This window comes from Glycine max, chromosome 20 (genome assembly GCF_000004515.6).
Source record: "Glycine max cultivar Williams 82 chromosome 20, Glycine_max_v4.0, whole genome shotgun sequence".
In the NCBI taxonomy this organism is placed as follows: domain Eukaryota; kingdom Viridiplantae; phylum Streptophyta; class Magnoliopsida; order Fabales; family Fabaceae; genus Glycine; species Glycine max.
Window position 1 is genome coordinate 5340607 of NC_038256.2, and position 25290 is coordinate 5365896.

General features: G+C 36.8%; 1 protein-coding gene and 1 non-coding gene across 5 annotated transcripts; one reads left to right on the plus strand and one right to left on the minus strand.

Moving 5' to 3' along the window:
- Window positions 1–5149: 5149 nt before the first annotated feature.
- Window positions 5150–11128, plus strand: LOC100820215 (uncharacterized). 4 transcript variants are annotated; one of them, XM_006605505.4, is made up of 6 exons: window positions 5150–5597; window positions 6331–7142; window positions 7253–8643; window positions 9497–9907; window positions 10355–10581; window positions 10804–11128. In XM_006605505.4, exons 2-6 carry the CDS (start codon window positions 6973–6975, stop codon window positions 11059–11061), a joined length of 2457 nt encoding a protein of 818 aa, XP_006605568.1. In that variant the 5' UTR covers window positions 5150–5597; window positions 6331–6972; the 3' UTR covers window positions 11062–11128. The 4 variants fall into 4 exon arrangements, with proteins under 4 accessions (XP_006605568.1, XP_006605569.1, XP_040869092.1 ...); XM_006605506.4 differs by having other exon boundaries at window positions 6788–7142; XM_041013158.1 differs by having other exon boundaries at window positions 6848–7142.
- On the minus strand, window positions 9251–9330 carry MIR10445 (microRNA MIR10445). The gene has a single exon (NR_161747.1). It is a non-coding gene; the product is annotated as a microRNA MIR10445 (primary transcript).
- Window positions 11129–25290: the final 14162 nt, after the last annotated feature.

Below are 25290 nucleotides of genomic sequence, written 5' to 3' on the forward strand. Positions count from 1 at the left end.
CAGCAACCTTGTTGCCATCAACAACTTTGTTCACTGGCATGAAATATGCATCACTCTGCATTTCACTTGGTAGGTGTAAGTTTTCCTCTTGGCTGAAGTAATCATCATATACTTCAATTAATTCAACATGTACACGTTGGTTGTTAGGAATGTCATCATCTTTATGAACAAAAATACTAGCACATGCATCATCACTTGAATCACCTTCCTCCCTCAGATTACACACCTTTTTTAAAGTCGTCCTCTTTATCGTTTATTTTTCATTCTACCAATTTCTGGAATAGGTAAATCAAAACCATCATTCAGTCCAATTGTCATTTCCTCCTCAGAGTCATCTAACTATACATCTTTCAGTGATTCATCACTATTATCTTCAAAAAAATTATCATCCACAATCGTCATTACCACCAACACATTCCACAAACAACTCTACCTCTTAATTGTTAGCAATGACATAGTTAGACAGCTTCAATGCATGATTGTCCGCAGTCATCTCCTTATACTCACCATCACCACCTTTCCACCATAGCCTCATTGGTTGATCACCATATCCAAAGTCTTATTTTCAAATCCCAATTACTTCAAAGAATGACCATTTGTCAACATCTATATCAATGACACTTACAAAATTGCTCTTCCTAACATATTGCATCACAGAGTCTCTTTGAAAGAAACCACCGTGATGCAATTTTAATTTGAAACTCATGCATGCAACACATATAGAAACAATGTTTTAACTCCAAATAGTTTAAGGGAAAAAGGAGAAGAACATTATAACTTTAAAATAAAATGAAAATCATACATTTGAACCCAATTAATGGAAAGAAAAATATTTTACAACTTATTTATCCATGCAAAACTTCTATCAAATAGCATATTTCCTCCGTTACACATTACTACAGGTTAATCCAATCTCATATTTCCTCCATCACACATTGTTAGAGGCTAATTTTGCAAATTGTACCTACTTCTGCCATTAATTGCTCTTAATATATTGTCAACCATTAATCAGACCCTAATTGAACACTAATCAACCCTAACCGGACCCGGTTAAACCATAAACCAATCCTAAACAAAACCCAAAATCATTCATAAAACCCGAAAAAACCCAAATACAAATTTAATTTTTTGTCAACTTCACAAAATAGGGACCATTGCAACTCGATAATAGGAGACAAGGGGACCACTAACAAAGGGAAAGGAAATAAACAAAAGGAAAAATCACAGTACCTGCTATAGTTCAAAGACGACTCCTCTCTCATTTTTGAAGATAACAGGGACAACTAACAAAGGGAATTCGACAACACGTACACGTCAACGAAGATGAAGAAGAAGTCACATTTGTGAAGAAAGCCACTAAGAAAGGAACCACTAAGATGTAGTCACAAAATACATGAAGTCAGTACCTCGATAACACTCACAATCAGCCATTGAAGAAAGTGACTATCATTGCCAAGAAGATGAAGTCACGTTTGCGAGGAATCAACGTTTTCAAAAGACCAATCAATTTTTTTTTAAAATTTTATTAATTTATATAGTAATATTATTTTTTAAAATTAAAAAATAATGATATGTACGTCTGTGCCTACGTGTTTAGTAACAAGATGTGATGACATGACACTCCGTCTTCCATGTCATCACTTAATGAATGTGGACTGACGGTGGGTAGTAAAATGAAATATAATTTTTTTTCAGGTACTTGATTGAAAAACAAATGAATGTTAGGTAGTAATCTAAAAATACCTATATTTCAGGTATGAAAAAGTTAATTAAGCTAAAATTTTAAAGCAAAGATTTGGGATTTGAATTTTATGGATGAAAAATAATGTGATTGAAAGAAGAAAATTTAATTCTATTAAAGATTATCAATTAGGTTTGTCAATAGAGATTAATTATCAGTAAAGTGATCAATACTTCATACCAATAAAATAAAATGATAACTAAAATATAATACGATTTTTTTCCCCCACAAAGCAGTGTTTTTCATAATTTGATTATTGTCATGGCAATAAACATGCATGCGTTTTGGTGATATAAAAAAGATATTCACAACCTCCCAAAAAAGCTCCAAACTTTAGATGAAAAAAACCGGCATCTAGATAATACTGTCCTGTTGTGTTTCTAGTGACATTCTTCACCTCCCCAAAACTCTTTTAACTTTGATAAAAATTATCTGGTAAAGATGTTCTTTCTTTAAATTCGGTTTGTAAAGTTTTCCGATAACTCTCGTTTGACTTTCATCCATGATTAATTGTTCGCAGTTAGCACCCTGATATACGTTTTTTATTCTTCTGAGTTGCACCCAAATATACGTTTTTAAAAAGAAACATACAGTTAAGAATTAAGATTAATTCAATCACATTTTAATTATGAGTTTAATAGTTGATAACGTAATATAATTTTATACCATAATTACAAATTATCATTATATAACTTTTAAAATAATTATCATAACAGTCAACAATTTTATTATATATGATGGATTGTGACTGAATGATGGTATAAATTTTTTTAAAAAGTATATAACTCTTTTTTTTTCTTTAATTATATTCAATAGTTTTCTCTAAAAAAATATTATATTCAATAGTATAAAATAATTAGTTTTATTCATCCTAATAAAACAATCTAGCAGTTCAGTACTACAACTGTACAAGGACGGAGACGGACCTTCGAGATAGACGGGCCAACCATAAAATGTTAAATTCGTCCAACAACTGTATATGAATCAAATTTAATACAATATTTATAATGATTTATGCTAAAACTTTAATTCTCAAAAGTTAAATAAATAGTCTTTAATTCTCAAATTAATTATATTTGAATCAATATAAAGGAAATGTTAATAAATCCATTTAATTGCAAATGCAATAACAACAATAAATTATAAAAGAAAAGATTATTAAAAAATAATTATACTTAAATATTTTGGTTATGTTGGATAAAATTAATTAAAAAGTTAATTAAAAGATGAAAAATTAACGTATTAAATTATAAATATTTGATAAAATTAATTGTTAAAATAACTAAAAATAATAATAAAGTAATGATTTATTTTAAAAAAATAAGAAAAAAATTTAATAAATATATTAAGAATAGAATGAAATAAAAATATAAAAAACTACAAGGCAGAGTGTAATGTTTTAAACAATATTACTTTAAGTAGCGTTTTAAAAAATATTAAAAATTACTAATAAATTATTAAAAAAATTTACTTAAGAGTTAAATAAACTTTTCAACTAATAAACAATTAACTATAATGTCTAGTTGAACATAATCTTTATCTAAAGGATATTATCTTTGGAACAAATATTATAAAAAGAAATTAAAATGTTTTATACAAAAAAATAAGAAAAAGATCATCACTTAAATATCATTATATCTACAATTAAACTCCAAAATAAATCTCAAACATAAATGCGTCGACCCTGGTTCAGTTTCTCCAATTTCACGTCAATTTGAGTGAGTGTACATTAAAACATCATAATATGGCATATATATAGTTAGTTGAACTGTATATTGTATTTGGGTAGTACATACTTATCACGATCCATAGCTACCATTTTCTTTCGTACGCCACAAAGAGCTATAGTTTAACAAATGTATGTCACATTCTCTCCGTAATAGCCCCATGCTTGCAATTTATTAAATAAAGTGGAGCATGTAGATTAACGATAATGAACTGATATAAAAACAAACAAATCATAAGAACGTCCTATTCTTCTGAGTCCTTATAAAAATGTCCTATTCTTTTCATTTTTCAAGTCTTAGTTTACAATATTAAGCATGCCTGTCTTAATGAAATTTGAAGCTAACTTTTTCATTTGTAGAGACGCTGCTACACTCCAAATATTCATTCTTTCTCAGGTTTTGGTTCGTTAGTGTGATCATGAATATAATAATATTAATATTATTTAAATATAATTTTGATTCATCTATTTTATTTAATTCGTAATTTTGATTCTTCTATTTTAAAATTGAGACATTTGATCTTCCTATTTAAAAAAATTCGTAATTTTGATTATGATATTTTAGAAAATTTGTAATTTTGGTCTTGTATTTTAGAAAATTCATAATTTTGATTTAATATTTAATTTTGCATACAATTTATTTCTTTCATTTCTTGTTTGTAATTAATTAAATTACATCTATTTGTAATTTTGATTCTTTCATTTGATCTTCCGATTTGTTGTGGTTAGGAGGAGAAACTCTACTAAAAGTGGTCAATCATTCTTGGATGAAAATTAGGGGTGTTTACTGACAGGTCGATTTTGGCCAAATTTAGGATCCAACCCAATCAAATTTGATCGGTTTGGTTCGATTGGATTTTCATAATTCTTTTGAAACTCAACCCAACCCAACTCTTTCATGAACAATTTGATTTGATTCGGGCCAACGGGTTACCCATTTAAATTTAATCTTTTTTAGAACTATTATTTTATATCATGATTCATTCAAATATCCAATAAAATTAACACAATATTATCAAATATCTGAAAGTAGTAAAATTGATTCATTTAATATCATCAACATAATATTATAAAGTAGACTAATACAAATTAAAACAAAATATTTTTTAACAAACTTTACTATAATAATCTACATCACAACTAATTTCTTGCCACCAAATTTGTTGCAACCAGATTTGTTATAATCAAATTTGTTGCAACCAAATTTATTGAAACAAATGAACAAAATATGATCCATTAATATTATAAACATGACATGAAAAATAAATACAAAAAAGGTGAAACAAATAATAATGTATTTAAAAGTAATACTTTAAGAAGTTCTAACACTAGTAGTTCAAATACTTACAGTTCCAACACTTGGAGTTTCAATATTCGTAGTATTTAAAGCTAAACTAAACTCTAAAAATTTTGATGAGCTTTGACCAGTTTGATTTGATTTTGATTGGATCTATAAATCTAAACACGTGATCCAATCCATATATGAACGGTTTTAATCGGTTCAGTTCAATTTTGACCTAAATACATAAATGACCCAACTCAAACTGTTCGAATTGGTTTGGGTCAATTCGGATTTGTGGGTGACCTTGAACATTCCATTGGAAATTTGTCATTAAAAAAAATTAATAAATATTTGGTATTAATGTATATCAAAAATAATTTTTTTGCATTCTCCAAATAACAGGTTAAGTAGGTCTGGCATGAAAATGGGGAACTCCATTTCTGGTGCATATATATAAGGCCTAATTTGCACTCGTCTAGTGTTTTGTTTTTGGGGCGTACAATGACAACTCCGTATTAATGTATATCAAAAATAATTTTTTGCATTCTTCAAATAACAGGTTAAGTAGGCTTGGCATGTAAAGGGGGAACTCTATTTCTGGTGCATATATATAAGGCCTAATTTGCACTCGTCTAGTTTTTGTTTTTGGTGCGTACAATGACAACAGCTATCTCAGCTTCATATGATGATTTGTTGTGACTCAAACAATTGGTGGGGCTTGAGCTTCTGCCATAAAACCTCAAACTTCCACAGTTTTTTTTCTCCTTCTTTTTCTGCTAACATTAGCAAGAGATTGCTTTACAGAATCGGTGGTGCTTCTTCCAACTCTTGAGTTGAACCCCAACAAAGTAAGTGAACTTCTAACATGCAATGCTTTTTCAAATAACTTTTCTGTTTGATTTCTTTGTGTAAATCCATGAGTCATGGTGTTCAATTTTTATTTTTGTTTTTCTGAATCTACATTTGAGAGTGAGGAACTAATTTTTGGAGATATTAAAATTCATTTGAGGACAATCTCTCTCAACATAGGAGTACGCAAAAGTTGTAGGATATATTAGTATCAAAAGGGATGAGAAAATATTCTTAAGGACTAATTAAGATATAGGTAATAAGAAAAGTGCAAAAGTAGTGTCAAAGTATTATAGAAGGAAAATATTGCAAATCCCATTTCATTTATAGCAGAAAAAAAAAATGAAAACTTGGTTTCCACGGATGGCTTTTGGTCTTATCAAGGTAAAAATTAATTAGCAAATTTTAAAGTTTACGTTGAGATAGGTAATAAGAAAAGTGCACAAGTATTGTCAAAACATTATAGCAAAAACAAATCTTCCAAATCCCATTTCATATATTACAGAAAAAAAATGCTAACTTGGTTTCCACTATCCAGAGATGGCTTTTGATCTGATTTTGGGAAAAAAAATCCTCTTAATTTTTAAACATTATTTTCCTAACTAGCAAAATTTAAACTATACCTTTCTACTAAAATAAAATTAAGTGTGCGGAGTGTTGAATGCGTATGTGCTGGGTAAGTAGCATTTTTTCTTCTTACGTCAATTCATCATTCATGGCTTCTATTTGCAGGTGGGGTTGGCTTTTTTTTTTTTTTATCACAAAAGGGTACTCTAACACTATTTCACCCAATAAGTTGACCCAAAAATCCAAGAAGAAGAAGAAGAAACCTTCAACTTTGCCAACACTTGCAACAAAACATTGACTTCCCGAATCCTAAACCAACGACTGAGCCCAACCTAAGAAAACCAAAAGAAAAAAATGTGACACAAATTGCCACAAAACCAAACATAATCGCAATATCAACCAACCTTCGCTATCTCAAGTCCCTAGCAGTGGCATCTGAAACGTGTCAAGCCAATAGTACACAAAAAATGTACCACAAAAACTGTTACACAAAATCCAAACCGTTCGTACTAAGTTTCCAATTTGACCAAATGAGATTCTTATTCATTGTGCAAATTGCAAAACCCTCTTGTTGCTTTTTTTCCTTGTACAAAATATATGCCTAATCTCGCATATTATTTAGGACCAAATATGCCAAGCAAGATATTATTCTGCCACTGATTTGGGTGTGCACTATTGCAAGGAATCCTTTGATGGGGAAATTTTCTTGCTCCCAAGTTTCCTTCTTCTCCTTATAACGTGGTTTGAAATCTTGTGGAAGTGATGGCAAAAAAAAATTAGTGGTGGAGTGGGTTTGGTGTAGCATTGATGGGTTCTAGAAACCTTGTTATGCTCAAAACACACATTGGTTCAATCAATTTGTCTTTTGCTAATGGTTTTGTGTATGAAAACGTGCTTTGGGCCTTGGCTTCTCTTTGGGTTTTCTTCTGCAACTATGTCATGTATTACTTGGGGTTGATTCTCAGATACATCTTCAGGTTTGATGAGTTTTCTCATTTGGGTTATTGTTATTTAATGGTTTTTTTTTTTTTGGAAATATAGAAAATTGAAAAATGATGTTTTTTTCTTCCTTCTTTTCATGTTTCAGATTTCATGTAGAAGATAGGAAAAGTGAGCACTTTGTTCCACATGATCTGCTTGATCAAACCAAGAGAAATCAGACTGAAGATCCTAAGGTTGATGGAGTCGCACAAGAGTTGGCAAATTTGTTATTTCCGATCTTTGAAAATTTTCATGTAGCAATTGATGAAAGAGAAGGAGAAACAGAGTGCCCTGTTTTATTGGAGGTAGACTCTGATATAAAAATTCATCAAGATGCTAGGAAATTAGAAGGAGAAACAGATTGCTCTGTTTTAATGGAGATAGACTCTGATGTTAATGAAGATGCAAAGAAATTGGTAGGAGAAACAGAGTGCTCTGTTTTAAAGGAGAATGACTCTGATATGCATGAAGATGGTAGGAAAAGAGAAGGTGAAACAGATGAGTCTGTTTTCCTGAAGAGTGTTGCATATGTTCATGAAGATGTTAAGAAAATTGGTGAAAATGAAACAGAGAGCTCTGTTTTCTTGGAGGGTGATTCCAATTTTTCTCAAGATAATAGGGAGAAAGTTGAAGAAGAAGAAACAGAAGAGTCTATCTTCATAGATACTTACTTTGTTGAAGCTAGTAGTTTGGTAGAAGAACCAAGGATCTTGACCTTCACTTTCCAACAAAATTATATAGCTGCAAATGCTTCTTATAATGCATTTTCCAGCACTCAAAATATTGCTAAAATGGAATTTCATGAGAAGAATTTGGAGAAAACCCTTGTTGCTCAAGAAGAAGAGAATGAGCACTGTGTTCTAGAACAGAGAAACATCACATCCAATTCCACTTCCGGTCAAATCTTTCAAATTAATGCGGTTGGTAGAAGTGACTCATCGGATGATGATCACGTTCGACACGATGGTGACGCATTTCAATCTGATTTTAGGTCAGAATCATGCAGCGGCAGCATTGATGATTCGTTAAAACATCGAATTCCGAGTTCTAACCATTCTTGTGAAGGATTTGATTTTGTAAGTCATAAAGATGAAAGAGTTGAAGACATTGAGGAAACTCAATATTCATGTGAAAGTGAAGTCTCAAACAGTCAGAAAACAAAAGAAACCATGTGGGAAGATAACTTGGATGAATCAGATTTTGATGAAGCAGAGGATGAAGATGAAGATGATTTTGAGTGGGAGCATGATGAGGTAGTGGAACAATTGAGAATGGAACTTAAAAACGCAAGACAAGGAGGGCTTGCCACTATTTTGGAAGAGGAAGAAGAAGAGGAAACAGAGTCTCCAAAAAATGTTGAGGATCTAAAGCCATTGAAGATTGAAGAGAAGTTAGAATTCAAGGATCACATTATTGAAATTCAAAAGGTTTATAGGTGCTATGCAGAGAAAATCAGGAAACTTGATGTTTTGAATTACCAGACCATGCATGCAATAGGTGAGAACCAAGTTAATTAATTTTTTTATGATTTAATTACTTTCATTTCTCTGTTATACATTTGCATGCATCTCATCTTAGATTGGAGCAATTTCAATGTTCTGGCAATTTTTTAGCATATTATTTATAAATTGAAACATGGAAGTGCTCACCATAATAGCTAATAATCATTATTGATAAATCAGATATGCTGATTTAATAGTATTGCATTTCAAAGTACCATGGTGAAGTTTTTTTGACATTAATTTCATAGTTTTTTGTCGCATGTGATCTTTTCTTTTTTGTTGAGTTTTCGTCACGTATTGGAAGATTCTTTTTATTTATTTTTTTATGACTTATCAAGCTATTCGTTATGTTGCTTTTTGTTCCAATCACAAGGCCATGAAGAGTTTTCAATTCCATTCACTAAACAAGTCTTTTTCATTTGTTTCATAAGTCTACTTTCACATATACACGATTCAAATTTCAGCGATTGGCATCGGTTCTCCCATAAAGTATTTTAAAAAGATTTTGGAAACTTCAAATATTACTTTTCAACTTTGATTAAGTTGGATTACCAATATTATATTGACAAAATTACAAATTTAATCATTCAGTTTCAGATTTGATCCCCAGTAATTTAATTCATAAATTTGGTCCTTCTATTTTGTAGGGAGACCAAATTTATGAATTAAATTACATGGGACCAAATCTGAAACTGGAAATAAACTGAGGGATTAAAAATACAATTTTACCTATTATATTTTAATCGAATTTTTTTTTTAAAGTGAAAGCATTTTTTTTCTTTAGCAAAATTCTTATTTTCACATTATCATGTCATTGATTAAATCACCGGCTTTGCCGTTATGTGTAGGGCTTCTTGAACTAAAAGACCCTCTAAAATTAATGTCAATCCCAAAATCAACCGTCCAAAGTGCAAAACCTCTATCTCAGAATTTGTGGCCACGCAAAGCACAAAAGCAAATATCTGACCCAATATTGAAGTTTGTCCAAGAACTGCATGGAGATTTGGAATTGGTGTACGTTGGCCAGGTTTGCCTCTCTTGGGAAATATTGTGTTGGCAACACAAGAAAGTTCAAGAGTTGAAACAATATGATTCACAATGGCCACGTAGCTATAATCTTGTGGCTGGTGATTTTCAACTTTTTCAAGTCCTCATGCAACGGTTTTTGGAGGATGAACCATTTCAAGGCCCAAGGATTCAGAATTATGTCAAGAACCGTTGTGTTATTCGCAACTTGCTCCAAGTTCCGGTCATTAAAGGTAACAAAAAATTAACTTTTTAATCTTTACAAATATAGTAAATTCTAATTTTGATCTTTTAAGAGATACTATCCTTCAACTCATAAATCATTTTTAATTATTTTAACATAATTATCTTAAAAATCAATAAATTTATCATTTACTATGAATTGTGATTGAATGATTGTTTATATTTATCATTATTTAAGAGATGAAATGTAATGTCATATCTCTATGTTATACTAGGTTATCATTAAATTATGATAGAGAATATTTTTAAAACTTTTAAAATTTATAAAAAGTAAAAACAAGCAAAAAAAATATTTCAATAGATAAAACTAAAATTTGTTATTATATTGGTAGGAACAATATATTAAACCTTAATCACAATTAAATTCTTGTTGTACACATTACAACCACATGAGATGTTATAATTATAATTAACTTTGTTCTGATTGCTTTGTTCAGATGATAATACGAAGGACAAGAAAATAATTAAGTTGGGTGAAGAGCATGCAATTGATAGTGAAAGGTTGGCACAGATCATCAAAGAGTCCATGCGGGTGTTCTGGGAATTTGTTAGAGCAGATAAAGATTATGGGAATGTGATCAAAATTTCTCATCAAATAGGAGTTGATGTCAAAGACCCAGCAATTTCAGATCTTCTTGGGAATGTTCGAACCCAATTGCAAAAGGTTACTTTCTACAAAGACTTGCAATTATACTATACGCATGTTCGGGTTGAAGTTTGAAAACTACTTAAAAGTATTTTTACCATAAAAGTAACATTTTTTTTTCATTCTTCATTTAATATATTGAAATTAACAAAAATACATTTTAAATTTTAATCCAAACATAGCCATATATGTTAACATTATTAAATCCTTACAATTTACAATTTTGGGTTAATGTTACAGAAGGAGAGAAAGCTCAAGGATATAGTGAGGAGTGGGAATTGCATAGTGAGGAAGTTCCAAAAGCACCATGAGGAACAAATTCAACTTGATGAAGAACAGTTGCTTGCTCAAGTAGGATTAAGATTGGTGTCAAGGGTGATGCACATGAAAAAATTGAGAAAAGATCAACTAATGTGGTGTAATGAAAAGTTGAACAGAATCAAATTCGATGGCAGGAAGGTCCAAGTGGAGCCTTCTTTTTTGTTTTTTCCTTGTTGATTGATTCAACTGGACCTGCCACAGTATATATATTATTGGATGTAGAGATACTTGTTTCCGCATAAAACTGAATAGTAGCATACACAAACTGGAATCTTAACAAAATCTTAGTGTATATACACACCTTTGTTAAAAAATGGATCTAGAAACCTTATAAAGAGGACTTTTTCTTCTTCTTTATAATTGTTTAAATGTCTAACTTTTAATAAATAATAATTTTTAAAAAATTATTATTTTTACGCATAAAATTAAAACTAATATTTATATTAAATGATGATAACAATAAACACATAATTAGTTTTACACAATTTTAAACTAATTATTGTAACATCCCAATTTTTCGTAAATAAATTTAAAAAGCTTTTAGTAAAAGTAAATAAATAAATATAGAGCAAATAATAGGCTGAGTACCCTAGGTATAAATAGTTATGTTAAGTCAGCTGCCTCCTTTTTGGCCTCATTTTCGTTTTTCCCCTTCTCCTCTTAAAACCCTTTCTTTTTCCCGCAGCCCACCAAACCAGTCTCAGAAAAATGACGATCTCGAACCCATTCACCGTTGGATCGTCGTGAAATTTGAGTATCATGTTCGCAACTTAATTCCGAACATTCTCACCGTTGGTAATTTCAAAATCATATCTGAGTTTAGAGGAAAGCCCTTCGCATTGTAGCATTTTAATTTTCCGCAGAAACCCAAAACTGTCTCGGTAAAACTACGATCCCGGTTTCTTTAGCCGTTGGATTTTCATGAAATTTGGATATGTTGTTCGAAATTCAATTCGGCACGCTTCCACCGTTGGGATTTGCGAGATAATATTCGTGGAGGGAGAAAAAGGAATCGCATGAAGACAGTACAAGTGGAGGTTTCAATCTCTTCTCTGTCTCTCTGACGTTTGAGAATTCTATCGGAGCAGTCGGAGGAATAACTGGAGGAATCTCAGGGAACCGCTAGAGATGCTGCTAACTTTGGCTGAAGACACGTGAGTCCGCTTAGAGGTAAGGGATGAGTTATTCACAATTGGGGATTAGTGAGAACATGTGTAGGGATCCTTAGAGATATCAATTGGAATGGGTTTTAGGGTGTTCTTGCAATTTTTATTTTATCCTTTTAATTATTACAGTGAATTATATATGTTTGATGAATCAGTTGATGTCCCAATGAGAAATTGCTATGAAATTAATGTGTTCTTGTGTTGAGTGTGAATCCCTTAGAAAAATTAAGGTCTTTTTATTAACGTAAATTATATTTTAAATAATATTATTCAATGACTTATTTTATACAAATTATTATCTTGTTCTAATTTTTCTACGACGATGATCAACATGTTATGTGTATATAATTATTGTAATACTAAAATAATAAATTAAATAAAATTGTAAGGTTAATGTCTAGTGGTAATTTCTTTTGATGTAATATTAAATTGATTGTTAAAGAAATTCTTTGATTAAAAACAATGTAGTTTAATTTACTATATACATATACATATATATGTTTTGTGTCATGCAAATATTATTATTGTGTGATGTGTATAAGTTATAAGGTGTAATAAGTTATTATAATGATATTATGATATTATAGTGAAGATTGAGTAGTACAAAGTTGAATGTGTCAATTTGTGAGATACATGTAAAAATGAGATGATTGATGTGATATTATGAGATGTTAAATTGTGAGCATGATATCTGATTGTGAATAAGTGTGTGTGTTTGACACTTGATGTGACAATAATTATGTTGTGAGCTATGAATTATACAATAACCCGACCAGTGTTATCTTGAGAAAAACGTTGATGCGCAATGTTTAAGAGAAAATGTAGGTTTCCTATTCAGGAACCAGTGTTAAATTGTAGCACAATGTGTTAAACGTGTTTGAAACACGAGTGTGAGATCGGGGGTATTGTATAATTCATGAGTAGTGCTTATAAATGAAATATGTGATGGTGGATTGTGACATTATGAGATGTGAAATTATGAATGAGTTTTGGTTATAAATAAGTGTGTGATTAACTCTTGATGTGACATTATTTGTGTTGTAAGCTGTGAATTGTACAATAACCCGACCAGTGCTATCTTGAGAAAAGTGTAAATGCGCAGTGTTAAAGAGAAAGCGTAGGTTTCCTATTTAGGAACCAGTGTTAAAGAGAAAATGTAGGTTTCCTATTTAGGAACCAGTGTTAAATTGTAGCGCAATATGTTGTACATGTTTAAAACACGAGTGTGAGGTCGTGGGTATTGTATAATTCACAAACAGTGTCTGTGTGCTAAAATGATTTTAGGGGTTGAACCTGAATCAGGAGGGAGAGGCCCTGACGGACTCTTCGGAGTGTAGGCCTTGGGGGTCACCGGGTTTGAGTGCTCCTTTAAGCCTATGTTGATCCCATATGGTTGGAGCATTCTCGCAAAACATCGTGACCCTGACTGGTCTCCCTATGATCTTACTTAGTGAGAGTGACCTGACAAACCCATTGTGTGGTGTGTCTTGTTATGTACTCCTAAGCGCCCCAGGGTGGTTTTTCACTGACATGGTACCACATTGCATATAGGCTTGAGTCTTAGCATAACTGTCCCATGCGCTTGCTAATTGTTTATTATGAAATTGAGGTGTTATTATGTCTTGATCAGAGTGTGTGATTCTTGTGTAATGTGATTGATGATTGAAAAGTGTGATTGATGGATGAAAAGTGAACCTTGAATGAAAAAGTGGTGGAATTACATGAATTATGTGTAAGTAAGTTTTATTTGGTTTATATGATATGTATATCTAGTTGTCTTGTTTCTCTATTAGTTACGAATGTGATAACTCACTCCCGGTTTGTTGTTTGTGTTTGGATCCTGTGATGATCTTGAACTTTGTGTTCGGGGGAGCAGATGACTAGGTGAACTGCGTTAAGGAATATTGTGCTGAAGGACGTCGAGACACAACGCTCTGATAGGATGTGACATTGGGGTATAGGATTTTATATTAATTCTATGAAGTCTCAGACGGCCTTGTTTGAGCCGATGACTTTGTTATTTATTTGGACAAGTTTAAAAATGATGTAGAAGGAAGTGATTGTGAACCTTTTATCCCTTTGAAAGGCTTGTATTTAAAAATGTTTTAAAAAATACTTTTAATTAATATTTGAATTTTCATTCCTTTGTTAATATATAGATGAGGGGTAGAGGGTGTCACAATTATCACTTAAACATTAAAAAAATAATACAATTAATTTTACACTAATTAATCTTAATCATTATTACATAACACCATACAAAAGTAATTTTATACTAATTAATTTTAAAATATATATGTATATGCATAAAAATTCTTAGGGGGCTTGGGCCCCTACCTGCCCCACTCTAGATCTATCTCTGCCGTTATAGATCATTAGATCAAAGTTGACAAATTGATGGATTATTAAATCAAATTTTGGGATCAAATTTGTTTCCATTAGCTGACTCATTCTAGTGCAAGTGAATGTGTTTGAAAACACATCCAAATCACATTCAATGGAGAAATTTAGTTTTTCAAAACAAAAATGTCAAAGCAACGTGATGGAAGTTTTTATGGGAATACCAGTTGCGTTGAGTCCGACTCCTATGCAAACACATTCTAAATCTATGTTTGTTTTGCCATTCTGATTGCACCGGAGTGAATTCCCATGCAATTTTGTTAGAGTGCTGAAAGTTATACTATCACAATTCTTAAGAAATCATCATTAAAGATTAGATAAAGCTATAAAGAAGATAAAATAACGACTCAGAAATTCTCATTGATTGATAATAATAAGTGAAAATGATTTATATAGTCCTAAGAAATATCAATCAATAAATAATAACTATTCAAGTATCAGCAACATATTATTTTAATACAAGCTAGTAAACTAGTAAAATAAAATTATAATTTATAAATTACATATTTAACTTCATTCTATATATAATCCTTCGTCCTAAATAAAACTATAATTTATTAATTACATGTTTCGTGTGTCATGGTTTACTCTTGTTGGATTATTTATTTTCTGATGGCATATTAGTGCGTTGCTCGTAAGTTGCAGCTAGAGTAACTCTGCTTTGTCACTGCAATTTTAGTATTTTACGGAACGAACCATTGGTTTTGTAGATTGAAAGGACAAGTTCTCTAATAACCCTTCATTACATAAACTAAAAAATTGGTGAATCTTTTCAAGAAGTATTATAGCAAAACATGTATCTTAGTATAGGAGGATTATATCTATATACTATCTAATAAAAGAGAAGTATCTAAAAAAGCCTGTTGTATCCTTATCTAGAATTTTGACACGTGTCACTTTTTTTGGATTTTTTGTCATTTTGCCTCTCCCTTTTTTGGTACCATTTTTTTGGTGCTCCGCCACATATCGCTTCCTAATTGACGAATTTCAACTCCCCATTTAATTTCACTTAATACTCGGAACTGTCCTCGTCACGTGTCGCTTCCTGATTGACGGATTTAAACTCCTCATTTAATTCCACTTAATAATCACAACTTTCTTCTCTCTCATGCGTCGCTGTTGTTGCATTTTTCCCCTCAATCTTCTCTCTCTCCATCTTTCTCTTTCTCAATATTCTCCTCCTTTCCTTTTATTCTTTTTGTTTCTTCCTTCATGCAGGCGATTACTAGCGATTCCGGCTCCATGCACGCAAGTTGCAGCCTATAATCCGAACCGAGGACGAGTTTTTACCACAACACACTCATCTTCAGGTATTTCCTTCTTTTTTTTATTGTAGCTTGGTATCTATTTTTGTTAACCTTCCTTTTCTCTGCGAGTATTTTCCGCTATGGCCAAAGAATTTGTGAAGGACTCTGTTCATCAAAACGACATCGCTATCATAACCCTCGATCACCCCAAAGGTATTTTCTTCTTTCTTTTTCTTTTTCTTTCACTGCAGCTTGGTATCTAATGTTTTTTTTGTGGTGTTGTTGATTTGTTGTTCATAGATGTAAATGTTTTTTGCTTTGTTTGTGGTTTTCCCTCTTATGAGATGATCCACGAAGGAGCATCCACAAGGCAAGTTTGTTAGTTTTTGATCTGCTTTTTGCATGCTTCTTTCTGGTGACTCTTTTTTTCAAAAACTGATATGTCTGATTGTCATACCCTAATTTCGTCCGGGGATTATAATTTGATGATATACAACCATTGATTGGCCGCTTCGAGATGTTTGGCACCCTTTGTTGCACAATATGTGAAGTCCCGAGACGTGCCGAAAATCAAAAGGAAGCAGGCTTACGCGATCCGTGAAAATTTCGTGATGTGACGGAAATCGAAAGGAGGTATTTTTCGCAATCCGTTGAGTTTTTGTAACTTCTTCAAAAGCTAAAAAAGAGTAAATATATAATCCATAAGGACTCGTAACCTTGCGGAAGGAAAATAAGTATCGTTACGAAATTCGTAAATTTTCGTAACGTTACGGAAAAAGAATTACCAAAAAAAGGTAGAGGGGGGTGCATTTAGTAAAAAAGGGGGTACAAATAGCAATCAGGCCCACTTGGGCCTTCCAGATTCTTCCTCCAGAAGGCTGTTGCTTCTAGAGGAAGCAACCTTGCTCGCCTGAGCGAGCTGAGTTTGCTTGGGCGAGCTGGGTGGCAAGCTTCTCCCCTATTTTGCTATAAATATGGGGAGGAGTGAAGGGAGAAGGGGTTCAGCCTTCTTGGCACTTCTCATTCTCTCGAAATTGCTGAGGAAAATTATTTCCGTGAAGAAAATCCAAGCCGAGGCGCTTCCGTAACGTTTCTGTAACGTTTCCGTGAGTAATTACGCGAAGATTCTCGACCGTTCTTCAACATTCATCGTTCGTTCTTCGTTTTCTTCAGTCTTCAACGGGTAAGTACCTCAAACCGAGCTTTTCAATTCATTCTATGTACCCGTGGTGGTCCACATTTTGTTTCATGTATTTTTATTCTCGTTTTCATTCGCTTTTTATACCCCCTTTTGACGTGTTTAAGTCATTTATTTAAGTCATTTCTCGCCTAATCTAAAAATAAAATAAATTTCCACCGATCGTTTGAATTGTATCATCCGTTAATTTCGATTAAAATGAATTCCGACCGTTCGGTCGTGCCGTAACCACGTTGGAAATCAAAAAAGAGGTAAAATAATAATATAATAATCAAAAAATACCTTTTAGTAAAATGAAGCGAAATATCAATCGGACGTTTTCTCTTTGGAATTTCTCATTCTTAATTGAATTGATTAATAACTAAAGTGAAACTAAGGCTAACATCAACTCGCCTAGTCAAGCTCGTCCACAAAAAATAGGGTTTTGAAAGTTTATCATTTCAGTTTCTTACCAAGTAAAATGGATCCAACGCCTTAAAATGATCACCTTTCAAAGTAAAAGAATCGCTTGATTCACGCTTAAGAAAGAACTACGTACATCTGATTTCCTCTTCGATGGAGGGTATGTAGGAGCAAGAGCCCCGCTTTTGTCGACCTCAAAAAATAAAAAGAAATAAAAGTTAAGGTAACACAATTTCCACAATTCTAAAAAATAGGCTGTTGTCCTTTGAGACAAACGTGAGAGGTGCTAATACCTTCCTCAAACGTAAATACAACTCCCGAACTTAGAATTTTCATTTTGACCGGTTTCCTTCGATTTTCCCGACGTTTTCCACAAATAAACGTTGGTGGCGACTCCGCGCATTTTTCCTCCTTTGGAAAGCGCACCCGTGAGCCTCGCCCTCGCTTGCCCGCCAAAGGGCACGTTGCGACAGTTGGCGACTCCACTGGGGATATTTTTGTGAGTTAGGCCTATTTTAAGGAATTGTGGATTTGTGAAACTTCGTGTGTGCATTTGTTGAACTGTGTAAAATGTAAATAATTGTTGTCTATTTCGCATTCTTTACACTGCATTCTAAGCACCCACGGGTTTGAGTAAAAAAGGGGCCCTATACTCGGGTTCATGGGAATTTAAGGAGTGGGGGTGAATCTATCATCATGCTAGATCTCCGACTTGCTTGATAATAGTGAAACCTCGTCTAGAGCTTTCTCTCTTTATAATGTGTTGTCGCTGGTATTCCATACCACCACAATATTATTATCTTGAGTGATGATACCTCTAGAGAACGGCCGTGTGAGTTATAAGTTGTTGGGAAGTAGTTATTAGAGACCCCTAGATATTATCCTATAGGTTCCCAAATAGGGGCAAAGAGCAAACACGCTCCGTGCCATTTGTTCTCATGCATCTTTTGATAAATAGCACTAGTTTATAGTTTTTTGCTAGTGGTGTTTGGTTTCTTTAGAGTAATACGTAACCTTTTTAATGCTACGTCGAGGCGCCATCATGCCCAAACATAGCATTAAAATTGGATCGATGTGGTCTCGTATGTGTGAATTACCCCTTTGTGTTGTTTTCCTTCTGTTTCATGCATACGCATTGCATCATTCATGTCGGAGTCTTGATCCACCCCTTTTTTTAGGTAAATGATGGGGAAAAATCAAAACGGCAAAAGGTTTTATCAAGTCAAGGTTAAAAGTCTAGATGTCACTAGCCTCAAGGAATTGGGACGATTGATGGGACCTCTCCAAAGCAAGCCTTCCGCAAAGTGTACAGGAAGATTCTAGATTTGATCGCAACGGAGGTATTTACGGAAGCTGTCGTATCCCTCGCCCAATACTATGACCAGCCGTTGAGGTGTTTCACGTTTGGGGACTTCCAAATGGTACCAACTATTGAAGAGTTTGAGGAAATATTAGGATGCCCTCTTGGGGGGAGAAAACCGTATCTTTTCTCCGGCTTTCTTCCTTCCTTGAGCAAGATTGCTGCTGTGGTTGGAGATTCAGCAAAAGAGTTGGATCGCATGAAGCAAACTCGGAACGGCGTAGTGGGCCTGCCTCGGAAATACTTGGAAGGTAAGGCAAGGGATATGGCGAGCAAAGAGAAGTGGGGCCCGTTTGCGGATATACTAGCTTTGTTGATTTTTGGGGTTGTCCTCTTTCCGAACGTGGATGGTTTGGTGGACTTAGCCGCGATTGATGCTTTCCTCGCATATCACCATAGCAAGGAAAGTCCAGTGGTGGCTGTCTTGGCAGATTTGTTTGATACCTTTGATCGGAGATGTGAGAAAAACAGTGCACGGATTGTCTGTTGTTTACCCGCTCTCTGTATGTGGTTGGTTTCACACCTATTCCAACAAGACACAAGACACCCGTGTCCGCTTCAAAGCTATTGCTCGTGCGCCGAAAAAGGAAAAGTCGATTGGGACCAACATTTGGCGAGGATAGGGGGCAGCGCAATCAATTGGTTTCCTCGTTGGAAGGAAGGTAAGGAAGGAGTTCTTTTCTCGTGTGGGGACTACCCTAATGTTCCATTGATAGGGACTAGGGGGTGTATTAATTATAATCCCGCACTCGCCATAAGACAGCTAGGGTACCCCATGAGGGGAGCGTCAACGGAAAGGAGTCTCTCACCTTTCCTTGTGAAAGATTTGGGCGCGCGAGGTTTCAAGGTTATACAAAGAATCCACAAGGCGTGGAGGAGTCCTTTGAGGAAAGACAAGGAGCTTAGGGGCATCCGTAATGGCGTCATCGGAGGTTATCATGGATGGCTAAGAATTCACACGCGAGGGTTAGATTGGCTCTCCAAATTGAAAGTTATCGATGAGGAGAACTTCGAAGCTCCGGAGGAAGATGAAGAAGTCCGAGCTCTAAAATTGGAGCTAGGGAAGGCAAGACTTGCCAAGGAGAAGTTCAAATCGGCTGCTACACACATCCGGAAAGAGTGTACCGAGTTACAAGAGGAAAACGCGGCCACTACAAGAGCCCTGGAACAAGAAACCAAAAGGGCCCGCAAGGAGGAATATGGCTGAGAGAAATTCCGAGGAGCATTGTGGGGTAGCAACAGTGAGCTCAAGCTCCGAAGAGAGGAAAGAGACCGGTCACGGGTGCATGGCATGATCTTAAAGGAAGAATTAGTTGCTTGCGCGAGGTCCAAAAGGAGTTTGGCTCAACACTTGGAAGCCACGGAGCAAAGCATGCTAGCTATCATAGGGCAATACAAGGAAGAGTTGAACCAGTCTGTGGCCCATGAACAAAAGCTAGTGGAGGATTTTGCACAAGTGTATGCCGAAAAAGAAGCAAGAGGGAGGGTGATTGATGCATTGCATCAAGAAGCGACTATGTGGATGGATAGGTTCGCCTTGACCTTGAATGGAAGTCAAGACCTCCCGCGTCTATTAGCCAAAGCAAAAGCCATGGCCGAAGTGTGTACGGCCCCCGAGGAGATTCATGGGCTAATCAATTACTGTCAACACATGATAGATTTGATGGCACATATAACTAGAAATCGTTAGGTTCTCTTGTAATACCTTTGTATAATCTTGGCTAGATGAAAGCTTTGTTCTTTTTATTAAATGAGAAGTTTTGAACTCATCACGTTATCTAAAAAACCTTTGGGTGGATCCAAGTGCTCCGATCATTCATTTGCATATTCATGTTTTGGTGGCATACTCACCTTTTTTTATTTCTTTAGGAATTTCATCATAACTAAGAAAACACCAAGGCACCCCTATAACACTCGATCCAGAAAAATGGATAATGAAGAGGGCGTGCAGGAACAGATGAAGGTCGATCTATCGGCCTTAAAAGATCAAATGGCTTCCATCTCGGAAGTCTTGTTAAAACTCCAAAAAACTATAGAGGATAAAGCCACGGCAACCGCCTCCAGTACAGTTAGGGAAGCGGAGCCGCTGCTGTAACCCGCTTTAAATCCGGGCCGAGACAGAAACACGGCCGTGTTTGGTCGAAGGTATAGTCCGCAAGCTTATCCTTATGGCTTGCCTCCGGACTTCACCCCCCGTGCCACCCCGGAAGATTTAAGCCAAGCCCCTACTTTTGAGGGGCAACTCCCGCCTTATGATGACTATCCCGGGCAAGACGATGAGGAAGGAGATACCCATCTTGGCCCCCTGCTCCACCTCAAAGATCCGTCCCCACATGAACTACCCCAACCGAACATAGTCCGCCATATCCCGGCCTCACCCACACCCGTAAAAGAATCTGTTCCCTTCGCGGAAGATAAGGGAAAAATTGAGGCGCTTGAAGAGAGGTTAAGAGCAGTCGAGGGCCTTGGCAATTACCCATTCTCGGATTTGGCGGATTTGTGTCTTGTGCCCAACATCGTTATCCCTCCCAAGTTCAAGTACCAGACTTTGATAAGTATAAAGGGACGATATGTCCAAAAGGGCATCTCCGGATGTATTGCCAAAAGATGGGGGCGTATTCTGCAGACGAGAAGTTGTTGGTCCATTTCTTTCAAGACAGCTTGGCCGGAGCAGCTGTAGCATGGTATACCAATCTGGAAGCTTCCCAGATCCGATCATGGAAGGACTTGGCAACTGCCTTCATTAGGCAGTACCAGTACAATACAGACATGGCTCCCGATCGGAACCAGCTTCAGGGTATGACTAAGCGAGAGCATGAGTCCATTAAGGAATATGCCCAAAGATGGAGAGATCTCGCAGCCCAAGTCGTACCGACCATGACGGAGAGGGAGATGATCACAATTATGGTAGATACGTTACCCACGTTCTACTATGAAAAGCTGATAGGCTACATGCCAGCTAACTTTGCGGATCTCGTCTTCGCCGGAGAAAGGATTGAGTCCGGACTACGAAAAAGCAAGTTCGAATATGCTGCCAATATGGCCCCCAACAACAACAGAAGAGCCCCAGTAGGGGGCGCGAGGAAAAAGGAAGGAGACGCCCACGCGGTCACCACCGCCCCGACGTGGATGAAAGCACCCCAAAATATCCAAAGCTCATACCAGCCCAATCCCCCAAATTTTTTAATCCGAGCCGGGAATTCCCTCCCGACTCAAGTAAAAGGACCACCCGCAGCAGAAAGAGCGCCGACCCATCGCACAGCTCCAGCCGCACCCCGGCCAGTTAATAATACAGCCCTCGACGCGACCTATAAATATGCACAGCACCCGCCCCCGAAAGACAACTTCCCTCCTATTCCTATGGCATACTCCGAGTTATGGCCTTCATTATTGTTGAATCATTTGGTGGTGGCCATACCCGGGAAGGTCCTCCAGCCACCCTACCCCAAGTGGTATGACCCGGGTGCCAAGTGTGCGTACCATAGTGGAGTTCCCGGACACAACATTGACTCCTGCCTCCCGTTCAAATATAAGGTACGGCATCTAATCAGTGCCGGTTGGCTATCGTTTCAAGAGGAAGGCCCAAATGTTAGAACCAACCCACTAGCTAGTCATGGAGGGGCTAGCGTGAACGCCGTCGAAGAGGATGGGCCATCGCGGGTAAAAAGGTTAGGAGAGGTAGCTACTTCTAGATGCTTCATCTATCAATCACTGCAAGCGGCATGCATGGTCTCCCATGGTGGAGGCGAAAGGGACGAATGTTTGTTTCACCTTGGGGAGTCGCACGACATGGAAACCTGTCCCGCGGTAGAAGAATTGCTTTAGCGGCTCATGGACTGGGGGCAGCTTGAAGTGTCCATAGGAGGGAGGGAAGAACCAAAAATTTGCATGCAGTCGGAAGAGAAAAAAGGTTCCTCTAACCCCCAAGGCCCTAGTGATATGTTTTACTAGAAAAGGGACCGGCTCCACACCCATATACCCCCGGGCGGCGCCCAAGCCAACGCCATTTGCATATCAAAGTAATAAGGCCGTTCCGTGGAAGTATACCCCTCCCGCGTCCAGCGAAAGAGTTGCAACCGAAGTTGACTTCCTATCAGCTAAGGTAACCAACATCACCGGCCTCAGTGGTGTAACCCACAGTGGTCGGGTGTTCGCTTCCCCTCACCCTGCGGAATTGCCCTCCGAAGGGAAAGCGCCCATGGTCCAAGAGCCCACAGACATAGCCACCCCCTCGAAAGAAGTAAATCCTCCAATGGCAAGAGGGACTGAAAAGAAAGAAGGTCTTCAAGGAAAAACAGTGACTTTGGAAGAGGCCCATGAGTTCCTCCGCCTCATCCAACAAAGCGAGTTTAAGGTAGTTGAGCAATTGAATAAAACTCCAGCAAGGATCTCCTTGCTTGAACTACTCATAAACTCTGAGCCTCATCGTGCACTGTTGATGAAGGTCCTTAACGATGCCCATGTAGCACATGATATCTCAGTGGAGGGTTTCGAAGGCATCGTTAATCATATAACCACCAACAATTATATCGTGTTTGCGAAAGAAGAGATTCCCGTCGAGGGGAGAGGACACAACAAGGCTCTACATATGTCGGTGAGATGTATGGACCACATTATCGCAAAGGTACTTATCGACAATGGATCGAGTTTAAATGTAATGCCGAAGACAACTTTGGAAAAGCTTCCTTTTAGTGCGTCACGTTTAAAACCGAGCTCGATGGTGGTGCGAGCCTTTGATGGTACTCGGCGGGTAGTAATGGGGGAAATCGATATTCCCATTCAGATAGGCCCCCACACTCGCAATGTGGTGTTTCAAGTAATGAATATAAATCTCGCCTATAGCTGCCTCTTGGGAAGACCTTGGATTCATGCCCTGGGAGTGGTCCCTTCAACGCTTCACCAGAAATTGAAGTTCGCAGTAGGTGGACTTTTAGTGATAGTGTCGGGTGAAGAGGATATGTTAGTGAGCTGCCCCTCCTCCGCACCGTACGTAGAAGCGGCGGCAGAATCATTGGAAACGGCTTTCCAATCCTTTGAGGTGGTGAGCTGCGCCTCTTTGGAACCAAATCCGTCGCTACCTTCTCTCTCCAACGCGGCCATAATGGTGGCGCGTGTTATGCTCAGGAACGGATTTGAGCCCGGAATGGGTCTAGGAAAGGACTGCCTCGGGAATGCCGACATGGTCGATATCAAGGGAAATCCATACAAGTATGGATTAGGGTATGAACCCGGGATGCCGGGGAGGAGGAATGTGCCGTCAAGGCTTCGGGCGGATAGGGTATGGCCCGGCCGTATTAGCCAGTGTTTCACCAGCGCTTGAATGGTGTCCGAGGAGGAGGTGGCCGCAATAGAAGAAGAGTTCCCTCAAGACCCACCAAGTTTTGTGCAACCATGCCACCCCGATTCCCAAGTGGGGAACTGGCGCGTGATAAGCCAGTCAGAAGTCTATACCGCTGATTCAATGTAATTAGAGCCTATAGATTTCCTTTCTCTTTTGTTTTGTGAAACCTACCTTATTAAATAAACAAAGAGATCTTGTTTAATCTGTTCTTGCAGTTCCACCTTTTCTCATATCATTTTGCATGTTTTTGTTTCTTTTGTCTTGTCTGGTATAGATATGAGGGTCGATTCTTTGAGGATCCTAACAACGAGGGTTTGACAATCGATTTCGATCGAGATATAAGCCAAACGATAAATGAGGAAGAGGAAGAGGACGTCCTGTCACCAGAGTTGGAGAGGTTGGTCGCTCAGGAAGAACGTGAAATGAAGCCACACCAAGAAGAAACCGAATTGGTAAACTTGGGGACCACGGAGGAAAAGAAAGAAGTAAAGGTAGGAACCGGTATGACCGCGCCTATTCGTCAAGGCTTGATAATCCTTCTTGAAGAGTATTAAGATGTCTTTGCGTGGTCATATCAAGACATGCCCGGTCTGGATTCCGACATTGTGCAGCATAAGTTGCCTTTGAATCCTGGGTCTTCCCCGGTTAAGCAAAAGTTACGAAGGATGAAACCCGAGATGTCTTTAAAAATTAAAGAAGAAGTAAGGAAGCAGTTTGATGCAGGTTTCTTAGCTGTGGCGCGGTACCCGGAGTGGGTGGCCAACATTGTCCCAGTCCCGAAAAAGGACGGTTACTCTGATAATGAAAGTTGCTGATCCCACTTACATAACTGCTCGTACCTGCTCAGGAAGTGTCTAAGTATGTTTTAGACAAAATTTGCCAAAGGGGGAGATTGTTAGTGCTTAGCTCTACTGAGTTTTAAAAGATTGGCTAAGATTTTGTTAAAACATAAGCACTTAGACAATGAAGGAAAGCTGGAGTTGCTGCACATGATGTCCAACGTTATGTCAAAGAATAAGATCGGGCTGCACAATGCACAAGGCAAGATGAAATGTCAAATGAAGAATTGAAGCTGCAGGATCCACGATGTCGGATACAATGTCCAGGACATCCTGCCTGAAAATACTGGAATTGCTAAAAGCATTGAAGCTGCAGGATCCACGATGTCGGATACAATGTCCAGGACATCCTGCCCGAAAATACTGGAGTTGCTAAAAGCATTGAAGCTGCAGGATCCACGATGTCGGATACGATGTCCAGGACATCTGGCCCGAAAATACTGGACACATAAA

Coding starts and splice junctions, on each gene's coding strand:
- LOC100820215 (XM_006605505.4), top strand. CDS start 6,973: ATGGGTTCTAGAAACCTTGTTATGCTCAAAACACACATTGGTTCAATC. Junction 8,644..9,496: donor CCAGACCATGCATGCAATAG/GTGAGAACCAAG, acceptor CGTTATGTGTAG/GGCTTCTTGAACTAAAAGAC. Junction 10,582..10,803: donor TTCGAACCCAATTGCAAAAG/GTTACTTTCTAC, acceptor TTAATGTTACAG/AAGGAGAGAAAGCTCAAGGA.